This window comes from Magallana gigas, chromosome 7, assembly GCF_963853765.1.
Source record: "Magallana gigas chromosome 7, xbMagGiga1.1, whole genome shotgun sequence".
Taxonomy (NCBI): Eukaryota; Metazoa; Mollusca; class Bivalvia; order Ostreida; family Ostreidae; genus Magallana; species Magallana gigas.
In genome coordinates, this window is record NC_088859.1 from 21,421,547 (window position 1) to 21,440,703 (window position 19,157).

Genomic DNA, 19,157 nt, shown 5'->3' on the forward strand with positions numbered 1-19,157 from the left:
CTCCAAAAACCATTACATCCTCAATCATCTGAAACCTTCAGTTAGATTCAGCATTCAAGTCTGCCAGTTGTATATGTGTCATAAAATGCACCAGCCACAAAAAGTTTGATGAGAATGTATTGGATCAGTAATTACTTAGATATGGCCATCAAAGGGCACCTGCTCCAAAAACTTTAACGAGCTCCAAAAACCTTAATTAACCTTCTCCAGCATCATAACCTATTGCTCAGATTCAGCATATAGCCTGTATGTCAAGTGCTTAAGTATCATAAGACGCACAACCCATGCAAGTTTGGTGAAGTTAGGACTGGTAGTAACTTAGAAATGGCTATCAAAGGAAACCTGCTTTAAAAATTTTAACCTGCTCGAGCATCTGAAATTTATAGCCCAGATTCAGCATCCAAGTCTTTCAAGTCCATAAGTATTCCCGTTGCACCATCCATGCAAGTTTATATATAGTGAAGATAGGACAAGTAATTAACTTAGATATAGGACCTGTTTCATAAACTTTAACCAGATCCGATGCCAGGGGTATATAGACAGGCTCTCTTTAACTTTGGCTCGGTGAGCAAAAATTATATAGAGTTCAAAATGTACAACTCAAATGTCCTTAATCTCTGAGGAATAGATGCACTCATTTAGTTTCGCAATGTTTCTGTGATGCAAGACATGGGTCCATAATCAGCTGAATATATTTGCAAACAATTTACTAATTTATTTTTGCTTACAAATAAATTGTACATGTATTAAATTTATCAGGTGGGCAGTGTAAGAGGGTTGTCCAAAAAGTTTGTGGACATGTACCGGTAATTTTATTCAAAATATCGGCACCATTATTAGGAAAGTACTATAATATTTTGGTCAAGAGTATAGCATTGTATATGTACAAAATTCAAAGCAATGTACATTTTTGTTTTGGAGTTACATATATACATTGCCTATACAGACCGCACGGCCCAGTCTGACGTTGAGTTATAACGACGTTTCTATAACGTCATAGTCCTACAGATTTACGGGAAATAAATATGCTGCTTTCACCATTTGGTCGGAGGGCTCAATCGCATGTTCCATCAATATATTGCTTGTGCCACTTGTGGATAAGTAAACTCGAACTATTTCGATGTTTTTCCTGTTTCCTGCATCGTATGTTTTGATTCTATCGATTCTTTACCTCAGTCGCCACAATTTTATGATGGAGCGCTGAGCTGCGTTTAACAAAAGAACTTACGACCAAATTAATAAGTGCTAGTTAATCACAAACTAATCAATAGTTTATTCTAATGGCTGGAAAACGTACCGGTAATTATGGGAATAGAAATATTTGTAAACAAATGGTTTTATGACAATTTTGTTCTTTACAGATCATTTTATGAGACTGTAAATATTTACGACTTTGTCGCAAGTTCTTTTGTAAAATGCAGCCCGGTGTTTTCAACGTGTTTGAATGTGAAATTTTCAATAAAGAAAGAAGACTTTTTGGTTCTGATATTAAAATGTTTCTTTATCTGTCAGCGAAAACATAATATGAGCAAAACAAAAACATTGTAATTTGATCACATTCTGGATCAGGAAGAGTGTCTTAAAGCAATTTTGCATAATTTCCATATAAATATTAAACATGCAGTTCCTTGGTAAATAAAGATCTGTTTTAATTTTCACAAAGCACTATTATAAGGTACTACCTGACAGAATGACATCTATGTTATTAACACATCTGATACAGCGCTACCCTACTATATCAACCAAGATATGCATGATAAAAACAAATTTGTCTAAATCTGACCCATAGGTTATAAAACGACTGAAATATACATTTAAATGAAAACATAAACACATACATGCAAATATAATTAATTTTTTACATACATATGTTGAAACAATTCTTCACTCAACAAAATCGTATATTATATTCTACTTGCTCAAGTAAAAAAAAAATAATAAAATAAAAAGTTGGACAGATTAGGTGAAAAAATATTGGTTTATTAAAAAAAAAATTATTATAACAATTGGATATGATTAATTTATCACAGGTCTTATGACAAAATAAATTGAAAAAAATAAATAAGATAAACAGATCTACATAAAATAAATGTATAATATACAGAGATATTTTTAAGAGACGAGAGTGTAATATAAAAGTATAAGTACATGTAAAATCTGCAAATGTGTTCTATAACTCCTTAAACACCTGTTCCTAAAAAAAAAATCCCTTCCGACCCTCAGTCATTATTTTAACCGTCACAGACATTTCAGTAAATGTTTAAGGAAGATATTTACTGCAAAGTGCTAAGTAGCACCCCCCCCCCAAAAAAAAAAAAAAAAAGATATTATAAAAACCCATACAACTTTCAGCCATTCAGTGAGAGGCAAAAAATCACCCTGTTAACCTTACACCATTTTTTTCTCAGTCTACAAATCTTCTTATAATATCACAACAAAAGCACTGGCAACATCAGACATCCTGGGACTAGATATCAATATACAATGTAGATATGGCATCGATAGATGAGGAAAGCAGTATACTTGTATAATTGATCTAACACTTAACCTCACAACAATACAAAGTCTTGTTTTGGTTTTTTTTTTAAATTATGATATTATGTATGCATGGCATTTGATTGTTTTGTGTCATATTTATCAATCTTATTGTAATTGCATAAATTAATAACTTTACGATGTGAGCCATGAAATAAGCACACACAGGATTTTATTTAAAATGCCAAGTAAAATAAAATAAATCCCCATATATTTGTACAATTTAAAATAAAACATTATTTACAGGAAAATGATTTCAGTTTTTTATAATGAAATTAAAGTTTTTCACATTTAAATAATGCCTTAAAATTTCAATCTTTTCTGTAATACCATCTTCTTGAATAGGTGCAAAATCATGTTTATCAAAAAGTGTTTTCTATCACCCAATCTCTTTAAATGCTTGCTAACGAGTATAAAAGATTGAATCACAGTATTTTCATATACCTGTATAAAACTTCATTTGGCATACAAACTACTAAATGCTGTTAAACAGTATCACAGTCAATGTTAGTACTAATAGTACATGTACAACATCTAGTGTTTATATGTTGCTCTAAAATGATGAAGATGTATATATGATTCATTCAGACTGCTAGTTAGAAAGAATTTTCACATCTACATGCATGTAAATAAATTTTTTTTAAATTTTCATGTTACAATAATGAAAATTTGTATCTTAAGTACTTCTTCACACAAGATTTACAGTACTTTTCTAGTCACTTACTGACACAGTTTACAAAACATTTTGGGTATTATATGCATGCAATCTCCCTCTAGCTATGAATATTCATAATATTTATAAGCATAGTAATACATATATGTACAAGAACTCCTTGTTCCACGAAATGTCCATGTTAATGTGATGCTCTGTTCATTGAGTATTTGTTTCCTTTGATTTCATCACAAACTGATGCTCAATCTTTGATAATAAAATGTCAGTCTGAACTTCTTAAATGTATTCAGAGAGTTAAAAGTTCAGCCACTACAGCTGTCTATAGTATGTTGATGTGTTGGGGTTTGGGGTTCAGAGTTCAGAGGTTAGTCATCGATCCAGAACACGGTCAGTTTGCTGGGAGAGAACCTCTGGTCTCGTTGAGACTTGGACGATGTCGTCTTCCTCTTGATGTCCAGGTACATTACAGTAGAGGAATCCTACAATTTTACATTGTACACTTATTTTACATTGTATACTATAATTTTACATTGTACACTTATTTGACATTGCATTTTACATTGTATACTACAATTTAACATTGCATTTTACATTGTATACTACAATTTTACATTGTATACATGAGGTGAGAAATAATTTAAGGTCCATGGGCCACAATGATCACCTGAACAATTGTGAATTATTGCAAGGATCAGCTCAAAATGGGTAAAGACCCATGTTCAAACAATTCTCAATTCTTCATACCTAATAACTGAATCACAAATATCATAGATCCTGATTATAATGGCCATTAAGCTTTGAATGAACAAAGAATGAAGTAAAAACTAAACACTTGGTATCTGAAGAAGTGTAATAAGTTTAAATATACACACTGATCAAGTATACTGACATGAATGTATAATTTGTCTTAACTGGGAAAATTTGATAGATACATTACAAAACACTCTTTATAAATCTAAATTTTAAAATCATACGCTTAAAAATATTACCGGATAAAGAAAAAAAATGTGGAAAACTGAAGTGGGACAGACTGACGGACGCAGAGGAACGCTATAGTCCCCTCCGGTGAAAACCGGTAGGGGACTAATAACATAGATAGCAACACATTAATAGACGGCTATAGACCCAGAATAAATAGGTTCCTGAAGAAGTGTACAGTACTTACTGGCGCGGAGTTAAGCTGTTTTCTGATTGGAGTCGATAACTGTCGGAGGGGGAGAGGAGGGCCTGGGTAGTCGTAAAAACTGGGGTTGTGGAGTCTGAAATGTACATCAAGCATTAAACATCGGAGCAAGATGACAACACTGATTAGCTATAAGGTTTTTATCTCTTTCACTCTTGTCATTAAACAGTTATCTAACCAGAGAATAGGGAAAAACTTAAACGTATTACATTACATGTGCTTTCCATATCTCTCTGTCATAAATGACCATGTCATTTGAAAAATCCATTCATATTAAAATTCCTCCAATTAATTGCCTTTGCGATTAAAATTACAAGCAAAATACTCAGTTTGTCTGTTAATTTCTACTTTTTTTAGCTATATACACTTCATGAATACTGTATTAAGGTTTATTTCATTATCAAATTACATTAACTCTATAAGTATATCCCTTTGGATTTCTTTTATTTTTACTTGCAAGCATCTACAAGCAGCAAGTGCAAAAGTAATCATAAAATCACAATCGTATAAAAGCTTGCATGAAATGTACTACCGGAACATGGAATTTGGAGACTATATGTTTTCTAAATCGATCAAAGTCCTAAATAACAAGTGTTATTTTATAATTAGTCAATAAATTTTTTGCTGATCACTCAACTGTACACACAATTAACACAATTAAAATGAGAATGCATGGGGGGAAAACAGTATATTACGAATGCATTGGGGGTAACAACAGAAATGCGTTAGTATTATAATCATGATGTAAGAAATAGACTGTTAATTCATATTCAAATCTATTGTTATCCTGTTAATGAAAATCTAAGAATTAAGACGTAAGGGGATCCATCATTCACCTCAAATAACAATTATCAACTGATGGCGCCTTTTAAGCATAAACTCCATTGCCTCTCAAAGCACAAAAAATCCAATATACATGTATACTTAGTGTCGATCGGTAAATGATGATAAATAAACAACAGCTGAATCAGTCTGGCTTAATATAAAAACAGCATGTCAATTAAGTTTTAGATTAAAAAAAAAAAGAAACTGCATGTTCACACTCCGCCAATTGAAAGCAATAACACTGTATTCACTATATATTAAAAAGTTTTACAGAAGCTGCCCGCCATCACGACTAGAACACTGTTACATGTATGTATAGCTTACATATAGCTTACATACCCCGCCCATTGAGAGAACCCTGGTTTGTAACAAAACAAAACAGCCATTGGCAAGGGGTCACTCAAATTATAACTGACAATTTCAAAATAGGAACAGGGATCACTTATAAAAAGCAAGTGCAAGGATGAGATATGAGGAATAATCTGACATATACATCATATAATTTACAAGCCTGTCCATATATATATTCAAAACACATAACTATGTAAGAGACATCTTCTAATACTAGAGGACCATGGGCTATATTGCTCACATGGTTAACAGTTCTCAAGTAAATTATGTATCCCCATATAAAACTCTGAATTTCAGTTGTGGCAACACTTTGTAGTTCTCTAGATTTTTAAAATACTTTTATATTATCTATGCATTCTGGTTAAGTAAATACAAATTTATTTAAATCAATCTTTCATACGATGAAAATGTGTCCATGAGCCCCATATTGTTATTATGAATGATTTAATGATGAATTGATTTTACTAATCTGCAATGCAGTGATAAAAAACTGCTAAATTTTTCCTTTTAATTAATTCAAAAGTTCTTGCAGAACGCCTTTAATATTCAAATAGAAAAAAGGTGGCAGAGAAAGCCTAATTAACTACAAGCCTTGGCTATCTGAGAGAGGTGCTTGGTATGATGTATGATGCTGTGTAAAACTGTGTATATCATAATATCTCATCCTTGTGTTTGATTGGCTGTTAGCTTTGTGACACTACTTGCCGTTACCTTGGTGACAGTCTGAGAGTACTGCCCTCTATACCATGTTTTCCGCCACCAGTAGAACTTGTGCCAAAATTAACTGTGACAACACAAAAAGACATGTTACTACGGTAACACCAGTGAAGAATACGGTACTGGTTTGTCACACTTTCTGCTGCTTACTAGTTTTTCTATTTCCTTATTATTTTTATCCATATTCAACTGAATTAATTTTGTTCATATGAATTCTTACACATAATACATGTAATAGCAAAAGACATTTCATCAAACATTTAATCAAAGGATGGGAGATCATATTTACATTACGTGTATTTTGTCCTGGTGCAATTTTTGAAATACCATTTGAGTTTGTCACACAAAAAACAATCAAACTTGAAGCACCAATTAATATATATTTATCTAATAAATTAATGATATCCTTAAATCAGACTTTAATTTGTCCAAAATTCATTGTTTAAACCACATTTAATCAAACTATAAACATTTATTGTTATTAGTTAATAAAACCAATATTTACCTTAATTATCAAATTAATTATCATTAATGCTACATGTGTATATCTGTGTGTACTGTATGCATGTATAACAGAGTAATTGTGTTGTGACTTCCACCATAAGTATAAGGCTTGCAGTTACAACATCAGAGGTATAGAAGCTTGCAAAACTCATAAAAACTAACTCCCCAAACAGGTTTTTTGGGGGTTTTTTTACACCAATTCTATTTTGAATCACATTAAGTTATTTTTTTCCTTCCAATTTAAATGAATTTTTTTTACAGTATACCACACCAAATTTGAAACATTTGATATACATTTAAACGGAAAAAAATCTTTTTTACTCCTTCTAATGCTATTGAGAGCCAACACAAAATCTGCAGTCAGACGTATGGATTTAGAAGCAGACTTTGATAATACAAAGGCCACAAACCAATCCACAGCATATTATATTAATATAACAAGAAAATCAGAGTTTGCTGCCAGAACGATTAGAGATAGCCACACTCGCTAACTTGCCTGTCGCTACACCTAAGACCACTGTAATATAAAATAACATTTAACACACTGATCAAAAATATGCATTTCAAAGTGGCAACAGTCTTCATACCGGTACAGGTTGACTTTTTTTCTATGAAAGAACAACATATCTGATACAAATTGTATGTGTATTAACTGCATGATACAAAACAAGTACATGTATTAGAACCGAGACAAAATAGTCCAAAATTTTCATAAAAGTCAAAAGATGTCATGCTTTATGCAAGGCCTAAACTTCTACTGCATAGGACTAAGTCCTCTAAGTCTTCAAAATTGATAAAAGCTCTGTATGGTCTATTCTACTTAAACTCTGCTATGTAATGTCATACATGTAGCAATCAAGATGGACTATCAAACTGCTAAAAATACATGCTCCTGCTAATAAAACACTGGTCTATGCCATCCTAAATGTTAAAGCCGAATTATCACAGTAAATGGACAAGTTGACAAATTTGTTGTGCTTTCCTACACGAAAAGCTTAATTAGCCATCGCCTACAATTCGACAGCAGATTACGTAATGTTTACAGCTACATCACGTAATGTAATGTTGACGGCTACATGGTAATAGTAGAACCTACTTTATCATCTAATATTTTGTGGTGAGGATTACACAGTCCTATTCATAAATAACAAGCCTGCTTTTGGTAAATATTTACATGTATTCGGTATAGAAATTTAACCTTTGACCCCTTGTGATATATTTCGAGTTGTCTATCACCATTGGACAAAAGAACTGTAAGGAATGGTAGATATTGATTAGCCGTACAAAAATACAAAGTCAGAACATGCAATTGATGAGTGATAGTTTTTGTTTAATCATGCAGAACACCGCATCCATCACCAAGTGAAGAAAAACAAGAGACCCAAGGGCAATATTGCTCACCTGAGCAACAATAGACATAAGAAAATCTGAGTATTATAGAGTCATATACAAAATATGGACCATATAGTGTAATAGATCCTGTTTAAAAAGAAAACCAATTTTTTATCCCCTGGATATTCTTATGTTTCTCATGGAACAAACTTGAATCTACCCTACTTGAGGATAATTCTACATAAGTTTCAGCTTTTCTGGCCAATCGGTTTCTGAGAAGAAGATTTTTAAAGATTAATTCTATATATTTTGAAATGTAAAAATTTGACCTGATTGTGGCACCACCCTGCCCCAGGGGATCATGACTTAAAAAAAAAAATTAGGATCTATTCTACCTGAGAATGCTCCAAACAAGTATCACATTTTCTGGCCGATTGGTTTCTAAGATTTTTAAAGAATTACTCTCTATATTCCTTGTATGTAAAAGTTTGACCCCCCATTGTGGCCCCACCCTACCCTCTTGGATCATGGTTTGAAAAAACTTGAATCTATCCTACCTGAGGAAACTTCCACATAAGTTTCAGTTTTTCTGGCCAAATTGTTTTTTAAAAGAAGATTTTTAAAAAATACCAAAATATTGTTTAATTTTTATTCCCCCTTGAAAGAGAGCGTGGCCCTTCATTTTAACAAACTTGAAACCCCTTCACCCAATGACGCTTTGTTCCAACTTTGGTTGACATTGACCCTCTAGCTCTTGAGAAGAAGTCAAAGAATGTAAAAAGTTCTAAGACAGACGCCAGACAAAAAGTCATCAGAAAAGTTCATTTGAGCTTTCAGCTCAGGTGAGCTAAAAAAATGAAATCAAGTGATTACAGATAGAAATTTGAAAAAAAAGGTAAAATCAAGTTAAATGAGTGGATCTAGAATAGTCTTTCAAACTTACATTGCACATGTGTGTTGTACATTAGTGAGGCGCAATTTGTAACTTTTAAAAACATTAAAATAATCACCATGAAATTATCATTTTTCATTCTTATTATTATAAAATCATGTCAATTTGAACGATACTTTTATTTAAACAAAAATTCTAGATCCACCCCAGAAAAAATTTGAAAAGATTTGATTGTGTGATCAAACAGGGTGATGGAGGCGGGTGAGTGGAGCCCTGGCCTCAGGAAGCTGGGTTACCTTGCCCCGTCTCATCTGAAGACGGAGATTGGTTAACTTTTCTCAGAGATTTACGCCTTCTACGTCTATTCTTAGCACGCTCTGCCTCACTACTTGTGTCACTGGGCTTTTGCTGACCTTTATTGGAGGCGGCACTGCCCAGCTTGGGACTCTGGTTCACCGTCCTTCTCTTCATGTACATGTACCGTCGACGACGCTTGGCACTCTCACTGCTACAAAACAAACCATATCATGAGCAAAGTTTAAACTGCTAGATCCAGAACTGAAAAACAGGGTTCCGAAAATTGTAACAGCTTATATGACATATTCATGAAATATTTGGCTACTAAATGTAACAGCATAAAGTAAAACTCTCTTAGTTCTACCATGAATAAATTTTTTAATAAAAAAGTTAACAAATATTCACAATGATATTACTTTGCATTGTCCATTCCGTTCATATCATTTGGGGGGAGAGGCATGGGTGGTGGAGGATAATTGCCAGGGGTTGAAGGCAAGTGATCCCCTGGGGTGACACTGGTGTGGCCGGCTATGTGGGACCCCAGTGGAGAATCATTGTTGACTGAGAGAACCTCTGCACTGGCCTTCCTGACTGGGTAGGGCTGAGGGGTTCTCTGGGTGTAACGACCACTGCGATTTGGCACTCGAGGGGGAGATAACTCGTGAACTGTTGGAGAGGTCAAATGCATAAACTGTTGACCTGTGGGTAAGGGTATTCGACTAGGAGGTCCTGATTTCTTCGAAATGGCAAGCTGAAATTTGAACATCATCCAATCATATACATGTGATTATATTAATGATTTTGAATAAAACTGTTTCTATAAAAAGTTTATTTTTTTTTTTGTGCAAAATGACAAACTGAATTTTGAACATAATCCAATCAATTATGTGGTGACTAAAACGATTTTGAATAAAACTTTAAGTTTCTGTATATACCTATTCAAACATACATGTATGACTGTCAATCAATACTTGAGATAAATAAATGAAATTACAAGGTTGACATGTTTGAGTGGGTTCAGCTTCTCTTCGTCCAATGTTCTGGTGGCTTTTTCTGCTGAGTACTGCCTGTGGGTGGTGGCCTCCGCGGTGGTCATTGAGAGGGTGACCGGCTGGTTGGAGGTGGAGCGGGAGGTCTGAGGGGGGACATAGTTGGTAGTAGTCTGCCGTTTCCTCTGCTGTGTCTGAGTATTCAAATTCGGCCTGGCAGCTGTAAGTGCAAAATTCAAAGAAATTAAACAACATGATTAAGGCAATATATCTGTACTGTATTCACTTACACTGTACATGTACTTAACATTCCTCACCCTAGATAAATACACAACCAAATAGTAAGAAAGAAAATTACTGAAGATTTCAATTAAATGTAATACAGATGTAAATACTTGACCACAGAAATTTTTTCAGAAAACTAATGTACACGTATTAAGGCCTTAGGAAGTCATAAAAAATTCAAATTCCCAGGTATTGGCTATTTATAACAGCTTCTCTATAACCTTTGACAATTTTATACACCTACCCTCTCTGACAGGCCCCAGCTCCCTCTTGGGAGGGTTGTTAGCTGAGGAGTCCCTCCTATTGAATCGTGAGGCTGACCCACCGTTACTTGTGCCACTATTAAATCGGGATCCTGTGGTGTTAGTGCTGTTGTTGAACCTAGGGTTACCGATCCCGTTACTGGTGTCCGTGGAGTTGTTACGGGAAAACGGAGCCCGGCTGTTCTGGTTACTGTTGGTTTTACTGCTATTGTTACTGGTTACACTACTGAAATGAAAAACACAAATATTAATACTAATTGTAACCAAACAAGAAAAAAAAGATGTCATTATCATTCAACAGAAAAAAAATATAAAATGTGACCATTCAGATGTGTATGAAAATGCATACCTATTTAATACCTACTAGTTGGCCCTTGTTAAATACAATATACTTACTTGTTCCTGAGGTAGGACTTGGAGGGGTTGCGAGGAATCCTGGGCCCGCCCCTCATGCTCCTGATGTACCGCCTCACACTCTCCTTCACCCCGGTCAGATGGTTGTGCTCGGACATGCCGATACGAGACCAGGGGTTGGACTCATTATAGTCTATGGCAGCTATGGCTAATGCTTTACCCACCTACGAATGAAAATAAATTACATTTTAGCATTAAAGTACAATGTTTTAATGACATGCATTATGCATAGACAAAAATTATGATTTTACACATACAGGTGCAAAGAAAAAGAAATTGTTATGTTCCTTACTTCCTCAAAGTGAGCCTGAGTGTACTTGGGAGGGAACCCAGCCACTGGGGGAGGTGTGGCCTTGCCGTCGTCCCCCTGAGCTGGGGGGACAGGATTCACCATTCTCCCCGTGTTATAATTACATTCCAAAGTGTAACTGAAAGATAAAAGAATAGGTACATCTTTTAACTTAACATGATGTTTCCTATCTCAAATTACGGTCCTGTTACTTAATTCTTTTTAGAAAAGAGGATAATACCAGGTAATTTATTTCATCTGATACTCTTAAAATACTGCCTGTAGGTCAGAATGACTTTGATTGCTTTGTGTAGTAATCATTACTGTAATAATATTAATTTAATATTACCACTTTTTCAATATATATGGATGATCTTTAGCTTCGTGTATTAATTTTATGACTTCTTCAATTGTTACACACTGTAGTTCTCAATATCTGTGGATGATTCCTATTACTATGTGCATTGATAAATATATCATGACTACTTTAGTTGAAATATTTCTCTATACCTATGGATAATTCCTATTGCTTTGTGTATGGCCACTCTTCCACTTCCTTCTTTGGACATTCCATCTCGCTTGTCTTTGGCATACATATTTCTCTCAGAGAAATTACAACCGGTGAAATCAAAATGGGCAGTATTCATGGAGATCAGCTTGGGGAAAAGCATATTATCTACCTGTAGAAAAACAACAACAACCCTTCTATGTGTCTCAGTCTGTATACTTTAAAACATGCATGAATACTAATACTAGTACATGTACTATAGGGTACTGAATAAGAATACAAAGATTTGTACAAGTTCTTACCTGAGTATCTTCATCTTCAAAATAATTTCCGTAAATAAAGCATCCTCTTTTAGAGGCATGCCCATGCAGATCAACATAGAATGCAATGCCACTGTCACAGGGAGGTATTTGGAGCAGGGAAGTGTCAGAGAGATGTGGGGCATTGTTTCCAAAGGAAGAGGAAGCAAAATCGTCCTCATCCTCCGAGCCTTCATTCCCGAGGTGCTCAGTGTTGTACAGATCCTCGGTGTCAGAGTCGTTGAGTCCCACGCTCAGTGATGTCATCATGCTGAGTCCTGTCATTTTCCCGCGACAATCGTCGGACATGTTCAGCTCTGAGAGGCGCAGACGTAATTCACTGTCCACCGTCTTCCTCTCATTTTTCAGAGTCACATTGCTCAGCACACTACTACAGGAAGACGACATGTGAATGCTGTCGTTGCCCATCAGTTTACGAGATTCACTTAGTGTTGTGTCCATTCTGTCCAGATCTCCTAAATTCAAGGGCTCGATCCTCATTCTCCCAGAGGGGGGCATCAGTCCCCCATCATGTGTACTGGTTTGGCTAACCCAGGAGTTCTCCTTGGGAGGTAACGAAAAGGGATCTCCATGTCCATTCTGGACACCTCTGTCTTTACCAGCAGAATAAGCACCATTCCTTGCCATTTTACTGTGATTATTCACTTCTCCAGCATCGTGATGAATAACCTCTTTACGAGGGGTGGGTGGGTCGGGACTAGAGGTCAAAATGTACCCTGGGAAGTTGATACGGATATTCACACTGTCGTTTTCTCTTACGGCCCTGTTTTTCACATGATGATAAACTAACATACTTTTCGAGGCATATATAGAGGGGTGAAGGTCAATGCTTGGGTCTAAGTACATTCGATTCAAATTCACTCCCCTCTGGTCAGTTCTATAATGCCCTCTTTGAACACCATCTGGGTTTAATATAGGTATAAACTTGAATACATACTGTCTTCTTAAAGCTTTGGCACGTGGGTCATTTTCTTTTAGAATGAACTCTAAGAATCCATTGAATACAAAACTGGCTGGCGTTTCCCCTGGATGAACTCGGCTACTCAGGAAAAACACCTTTAAAGAAGCAAATAAAAAAAAAAAGATTGACATTGTTCGTATTGAATTACTGTACATATTCACATTCAATAAGTTATTTCTATTATGCCTATTGTTAGCAAAAATGAAAATTTTCAATCTTTTTTTTTTAGGAAATCGTATTCACCAAGTCAATCCTGCATGCATTCTTAGAAAATACAAATGACATCCATATCCAGCCTTGTTTATTCTTGCCATTTTCACATTTGAAAATAAAATATCTTACTCTTTTTCCATGAAATTTTCTGCACCTCTGAACATCTTTTTCAGGAAACAGGTTATGATCAAAGCGAGGCTCTGTTTCAGAGCTGATTCCGTGGCAGGAGCTGACTGTTACCAAATCAATGCGTAGCTTGTCTGGTGAATGACATAGCAGTTCCCGGTGGTAGTAGATTCTGTCTTTTGGACTTAAACAGAGAAAGAGGCGAATTATCCCATGTAAATCTGGACCAAAAACCAAAATTTGTACTATAGTCTGTCCAAAGATATTTATGCAGCACATTTGGACGATTTTTTAAAATAAAAATACACATACATGTACCTGTGAAAGAAGTACATTTGAAATAGTTGAAAGGGATAATTTCCAAGATAATTTCATTGACACATTAAAATCTTTCACTCAGAAAAATTCACAGGAACGAAAAAAGATTATGGATTATCGGAGATTTATAATGGGGAATGTTAACATTAAACATTAACATAAAAAAAACATCATACAGAGATCGAGGACTTCACATTTTTCAAGACTGTACCTCACATTTTATTATACATATAATACACATGTATATTATTTAGGGTACATCTACTGAAACCTTGCCTTTTGCACAAGTCATGTATTACAAATACACTGTACATAAACAATGAAACTTAGCAGTAAAATCAAAAGAAATTATTGACACGCTTTCATGTTCTAGATTTACCTTGAGCTGCTTATTTCTTTGCAGTGAGCAAATCTCTTGTCATATTCGTTTAACCTCTCCTGCTGTTCCATGTACGACCAAGGATAGCAGAAAGCAAAGTAGGTAATGGCTCCCTTCACATCCAGAAAACGATAGGTGAAGGTCAGAATAAACTGACCATCCGCATTCTATAAATAGAAGACATCAAACTTGTCAAATCTGTTGAATATATCTGTCATAAAGAAGTCACTAAAAAACAAAAACACCTAATCACGGAATGCAAGTTGTTTTAAAACTCTTTTACACCCAATACAGATCTACATGTATATTCTAAAATTCTCCATATTCTCCCCCATACATTGTACTTCTTTTGCAATGTGATATGCAAATATTTTTAAATGAATATTAAATTACTGGGCAACATGCATGAAAATATGCCAAAAAAAGCAAAATAATATTTCTTTCAACATAATCATGTTGATTCTGTATTTTTCAAAAGTACTTAATCCCGCTATTCCACCACCTTGTGTCAAACCACGTAAAAATATAAAATCGCAAGCATCGAATTTTTCCTTTACAATTTCATATTTTTCACAACTGTCAGAAAAATAAAAAGGATATTTTTAAAAAATTTGCGAGTGGTGCTTCTCATGATTTTAGGAATCTTTTTTTTTTCATATCAATAGATGGACTTAATCAGAACATACCTCATACGAGGGCCTGTCTCTAATCCTCTCCCACCTCGGTTTGCCAGGGACAGTCTTGGTGAATGGAGAGTGACCCTGGCTGTACAGCTTGCCCTGTCGGTTCAGATTCATGATGTTGATCTTAATCAGGCGATTCGGTGCCCATCCCCTGATGCCAAAATAAAACCAGGATCTGCAAAAGATAAAGCAATTGTTGTTTCAATCATCACGCATGTAGCACTCGTAGCATTTCTTCTCTTTTCTTTTATTACTTAAAATTTGCCATCCCACAAGTCCTTCTAAGCAAGCAAATATAGCAGTTGTAAAATAAATGGTAAGCACTTGTAAGCTACATTTGTTCTATCTGTTCATAACAGAATCTACCATTAGCTTTTAATTAATAAATAGTTGTTTATCAAAAAAAAAATTATAAACATTGGAATTGAGGTGTTTTTCAATCCATTCTTCTGATCAATTTTTGCTTCCAATTGTAAGAAATTTCATGTCGCCTCCTTATTTATCATCCCTACACATACAAACCTATTTCCATTCTCAAACTCTGTCCCATGACAGTCTGGATGTGTCCACACATTAAACTCATAGTCAGGCCTAGGCTCCCCATAGTACTTCACATTATCTAAAGTAAAATAAAGGATGTTTACATGTCAAGTGAAAATTAATTAAACTGTTACAACATAAATTCTTTTTATTTATATCTATATACATGTATAAGAAAGCAAGCATCAACTAAATACAATTGAAAATGTATGGCAAAAACTTTAAACCAGAACCAACGGATTAAATTTTGTATAAAAACTTTTAATGATACCATGTCTAATTTAACTGACCTTCTTCGTCCTCATCTTTGGACACTTTTTCCACCCTTGCTAAGTTTCCGGAGTCAAACTTGGAGGTAAACAACAGCCCTCCAACTCGGAACTCAGCCATTATCCCTACCTACACCTGCAAATGAAAAACATCAGTAAATTAATAGCAGAAGCATACATTTAAAGAGGCTTCATTACTTTAATTTCTTATAATGGCAATAAATATGCATGACACACACATACATATCCATTCATTTTCATTAATTTTTTTTTTAATCAAATCTTTTAATTGAAATCTATCAGGCAGCTTAATGGAACAATTTATTAATAATAATGCTTTTAAAGAATCATAGGCTTTTCTATACATTGACAAATCTGTCAAATTAATGATTATACACGATTTATGCCCCACAAAACATTAAATGCATTGGACAATGAATGTCATGTGTTATTTACTTTCCTTAAGTTTCCATTTAAATTTGAGATTGAGACACACATAGGAATTGCGGAATAGCCATGCAACCATGATACAACTAGTAACTTTTTATATCTTGATCATTTTTATCAACTTAAATACTTTCGCTATCAAATGAGGCAATGATGTGTGTATCAAATAAGATTTACAGGAACCTTCCCTGGCAGTTCACTTTGAAAGATCAGTAGAAAGTAGCTTTATACAAAACTTAATTATATAGTACATGTATAATCACTGATCTCTTCAAAAAAAGGTTGAATATTCTCACAATTTATATTTGATTAAATCTAAGTCTTGTTTAAAATTCATTAAATTAAAAGCTCTGCAAATTGAGCATCTCTTCACCTTGACAGAAATTGCATTCACACTTACCGGTATATAGCTCATTTTATTAGATCTTCAATTATTAACATGAGCTAGAGGAGGAAAACAATTTGTTATGCCATCAACAATTTACTGTTATTCTTTAGTAAAATCTTGAAGTTAAACTTAAAGACTTAAATATACCCCATAATTTCTCAAGTATATTTTTCAATTAAAAAGTAAGTCATGTATTGAAAGATTTTTGTGTGTTTAAAATGATTCAATACATTGAGAAACTTTGCAGTGCCCATATTTAACAATTCATTCTTTATATTGAATTTAAATGTCTTTTGTGTGAAAATTCACACAGTTGGATAAAATCAAATCAAATATGAATTAAGATAATGTAAAAAAAAAAATACAAGGCCATGAGACAGTCATTGCATGCAATACTTTGATGTACAGATATTGAATGAAACTTGCTTGATAGAAACACATTAATTATAGATTATGTCATTAATTGGGATGATGGTCGATATAACTAAATGCCTAATGGTATCCAAGTACTTTAGCTATACAGATCTTAACTCAAAAGAGCATTTTTATAATATAAGGTACATTCATTTTACCAGTAACGGAAATTTGCCAGTATCAAATGATTTTTAGAATAATCATTGGAGGAAAACAAAGTTAAAGTTTTGAAAAATTCTATTTCAGTAAAAATAATACAAAAATTAATATTTTTTCAGTGTGTTGATCAGTTGTTTCTCATTTGCACGATTGTTTTCCACATCATTTACAAATTAAAAATGTGTCCCAGATATTTGAGCTGTGGGAGGTGCAAGGCAGAGAAAATGAAACTGTGAAAACAAATTTAACTCTATCTAAAAAGATTAATTAAGAGTGTTTATTAATTAGTTTAAACATCATATCTAATGATAATTAAGCTTTGAATAAACTTATGAATTCCAAAAGAACCATGACATCATGTGTGTTTTTTGTGTATAATTTCAGTTCAATAGAAGCTCTAAGTAATTTCAGTTCAATAGAAGCTCTAAGTATATCATTTGGTGGTAATTATATTGACAGATATACCGGCAAAACAAAGGAAAATCCCAGTTATTCATCTTTAAGAATAAAAAGTGTTTTCATGCGGGCTTAATTTCATAATGTAATGCAAAATAAAAACTCTTAAATAATGTAATTTTTAACAGCGTATTCATAAGGCTCAGTACTGCCACGCTCCTACTAGCACTAACTAGTGGATTAACCCTTTTGCTCAGTTGGTAGAGTTTTGGTTTTAAATTGAAGGGTCCAGAGTTCGAGTCTGGTTGGCAGTGCGCTCTTTCCTCTTTTTCCATTTCATTGGCGCCCAATAAAATAACCCAGAGAGTCTCGGGTGAGATTTCTAAGGGATAGAAATCGACTCAAAAGAAAAGGGGAAGAGTATATATTAGTTTGTATTTCAAGGTTCGGTACTGCCATACTCCTACTGGCACTAGCTAGTGAGTTAACCCTTTAGCTCAGTCGGTAGAGCATTGGTTTTTAAACTGAAGGGCCCTGATTTCAAGATTGGTGTAGTTCATTCCTCCTCTACTTTTACAATATATTCAGTCTCAACCGTTGGCAAAGACAGAAGAATGAAAATAATTGTGACCAAGTCCAAATCAAAAGTTAAGTCATTATGACTTATCATCAGGTAAACATTTCAAATTAAATGCGGTGCCATTAAATCGTTGTTAAACAACTTGAAAATGTTTAAAAAATATCAGATCCTCATGTATGAATGATGCCTATAGATGGAGGCAGTTGAACTTGACTTGGCAATAAACATTTACTTTGTGAATCTGTCTGTTGACAACAACCCCTAATTTAGGGAATTGGGACATCCCACGTGTGTTTTTAACCTTGTGTTGTGCATGAACTTTCAAATAAAATGTCAATATTAAAATAAATTAAGACGTACGAATATTTCAATAGCGATGTTTTTACAATATGCAAGTATTATTCTACTGCTTTAATATACTTGCCTGAACATTAATATAGTTATTCCTTGCACATGTGTGCTTATTCTGTAGACAAAAGATGGACAAAGCGAGTCCTGATTCAGTTTCAGACATGTTGTAAACTAGGTGGTTGCTGACCACGTGATCTATTTACGACCATATGATTGGTAACATTAAACCGTTAGGTCACATGATTGAAAGATGTCGGAAATGTAAACAAACGCACGTCAAAAATATAAATAATATTTCTGTAATGCTTTGTTAATATAGAATGTAACCTTTCAATTCCTGATTTGGAGCAGCATTTCATGACTTATAAGTTTAGTTATGTTACTTTTAACAAATCTCATCTTTAATAATTTATTTTGATAATTTAATTTAATTTATTCCATTTGACATATTTTAAGTGCAGAGCAATTTTCGGGAAAATCACTTTATTGGATAATAAGTCTTTTTAATCCAATATAAAAATTAAATTATGTCTATATGACCCATTACATACAATTT

The 19,157-nt window shown here is 34.0% G+C and overlaps 1 protein-coding gene across 11 annotated transcripts; it reads right to left on the reverse strand.

The window, feature by feature from the left end:
• Positions 1 to 1,986: 1,986 nt before the first annotated feature.
• LOC105344822 (cytosolic carboxypeptidase-like protein 5) lies at positions 1,987 to 18,800 on the reverse strand. Of its 11 annotated transcripts, none has more exons than XM_020073909.3 (19): positions 18,675 to 18,800; positions 15,888 to 16,002; positions 15,580 to 15,676; positions 15,061 to 15,232; positions 14,375 to 14,541; positions 13,681 to 13,861; positions 12,360 to 13,433; positions 12,060 to 12,229; positions 11,553 to 11,688; positions 11,243 to 11,424; positions 10,828 to 11,072; positions 10,304 to 10,518; positions 9,726 to 10,060; positions 9,426 to 9,520; positions 7,285 to 7,305; positions 6,279 to 6,351; positions 5,556 to 5,574; positions 4,374 to 4,467; positions 1,987 to 3,687 (listed from the first exon to the last, which is right to left on the reverse strand). In XM_020073909.3, exons 2-18 carry the CDS (start codon positions 15,985 to 15,987, stop codon positions 4,384 to 4,386), a joined length of 3,366 nt encoding a protein of 1,121 aa, XP_019929468.3. In that variant the 5' UTR covers positions 15,988 to 16,002; positions 18,675 to 18,800; the 3' UTR covers positions 1,987 to 3,687; positions 4,374 to 4,383. The 11 variants fall into 11 exon arrangements, with proteins under 11 accessions (XP_019929468.3, XP_011451016.3, XP_019929469.3 ...); XM_011452714.4 differs by having other exon boundaries at positions 9,309 to 9,520; XM_020073910.3 differs by lacking the exon at positions 7,285 to 7,305.
• Between the last annotated feature and the right edge of the window lie 357 nt (positions 18,801 to 19,157).

Coding starts and splice junctions, on each gene's coding strand:
- LOC105344822 (XM_011452712.4), bottom strand. CDS start 15,987: ATGGCTGAGTTCCGAGTTGGAGGGCTGTTGTTTACCTCCAAGTTTGAC. Junction 15,677..15,887: donor CAAAGATGAGGACGAAGAAG/GTCAGTTAAATT, acceptor ATTTTACTTTAG/ATAATGTGAAGTACTATGGG. Junction 11,073..11,242: donor AAGTCCTACCTCAGGAACAA/GTAAGTATATTG, acceptor TTTTCATTTCAG/TAGTGTAACCAGTAACAATA.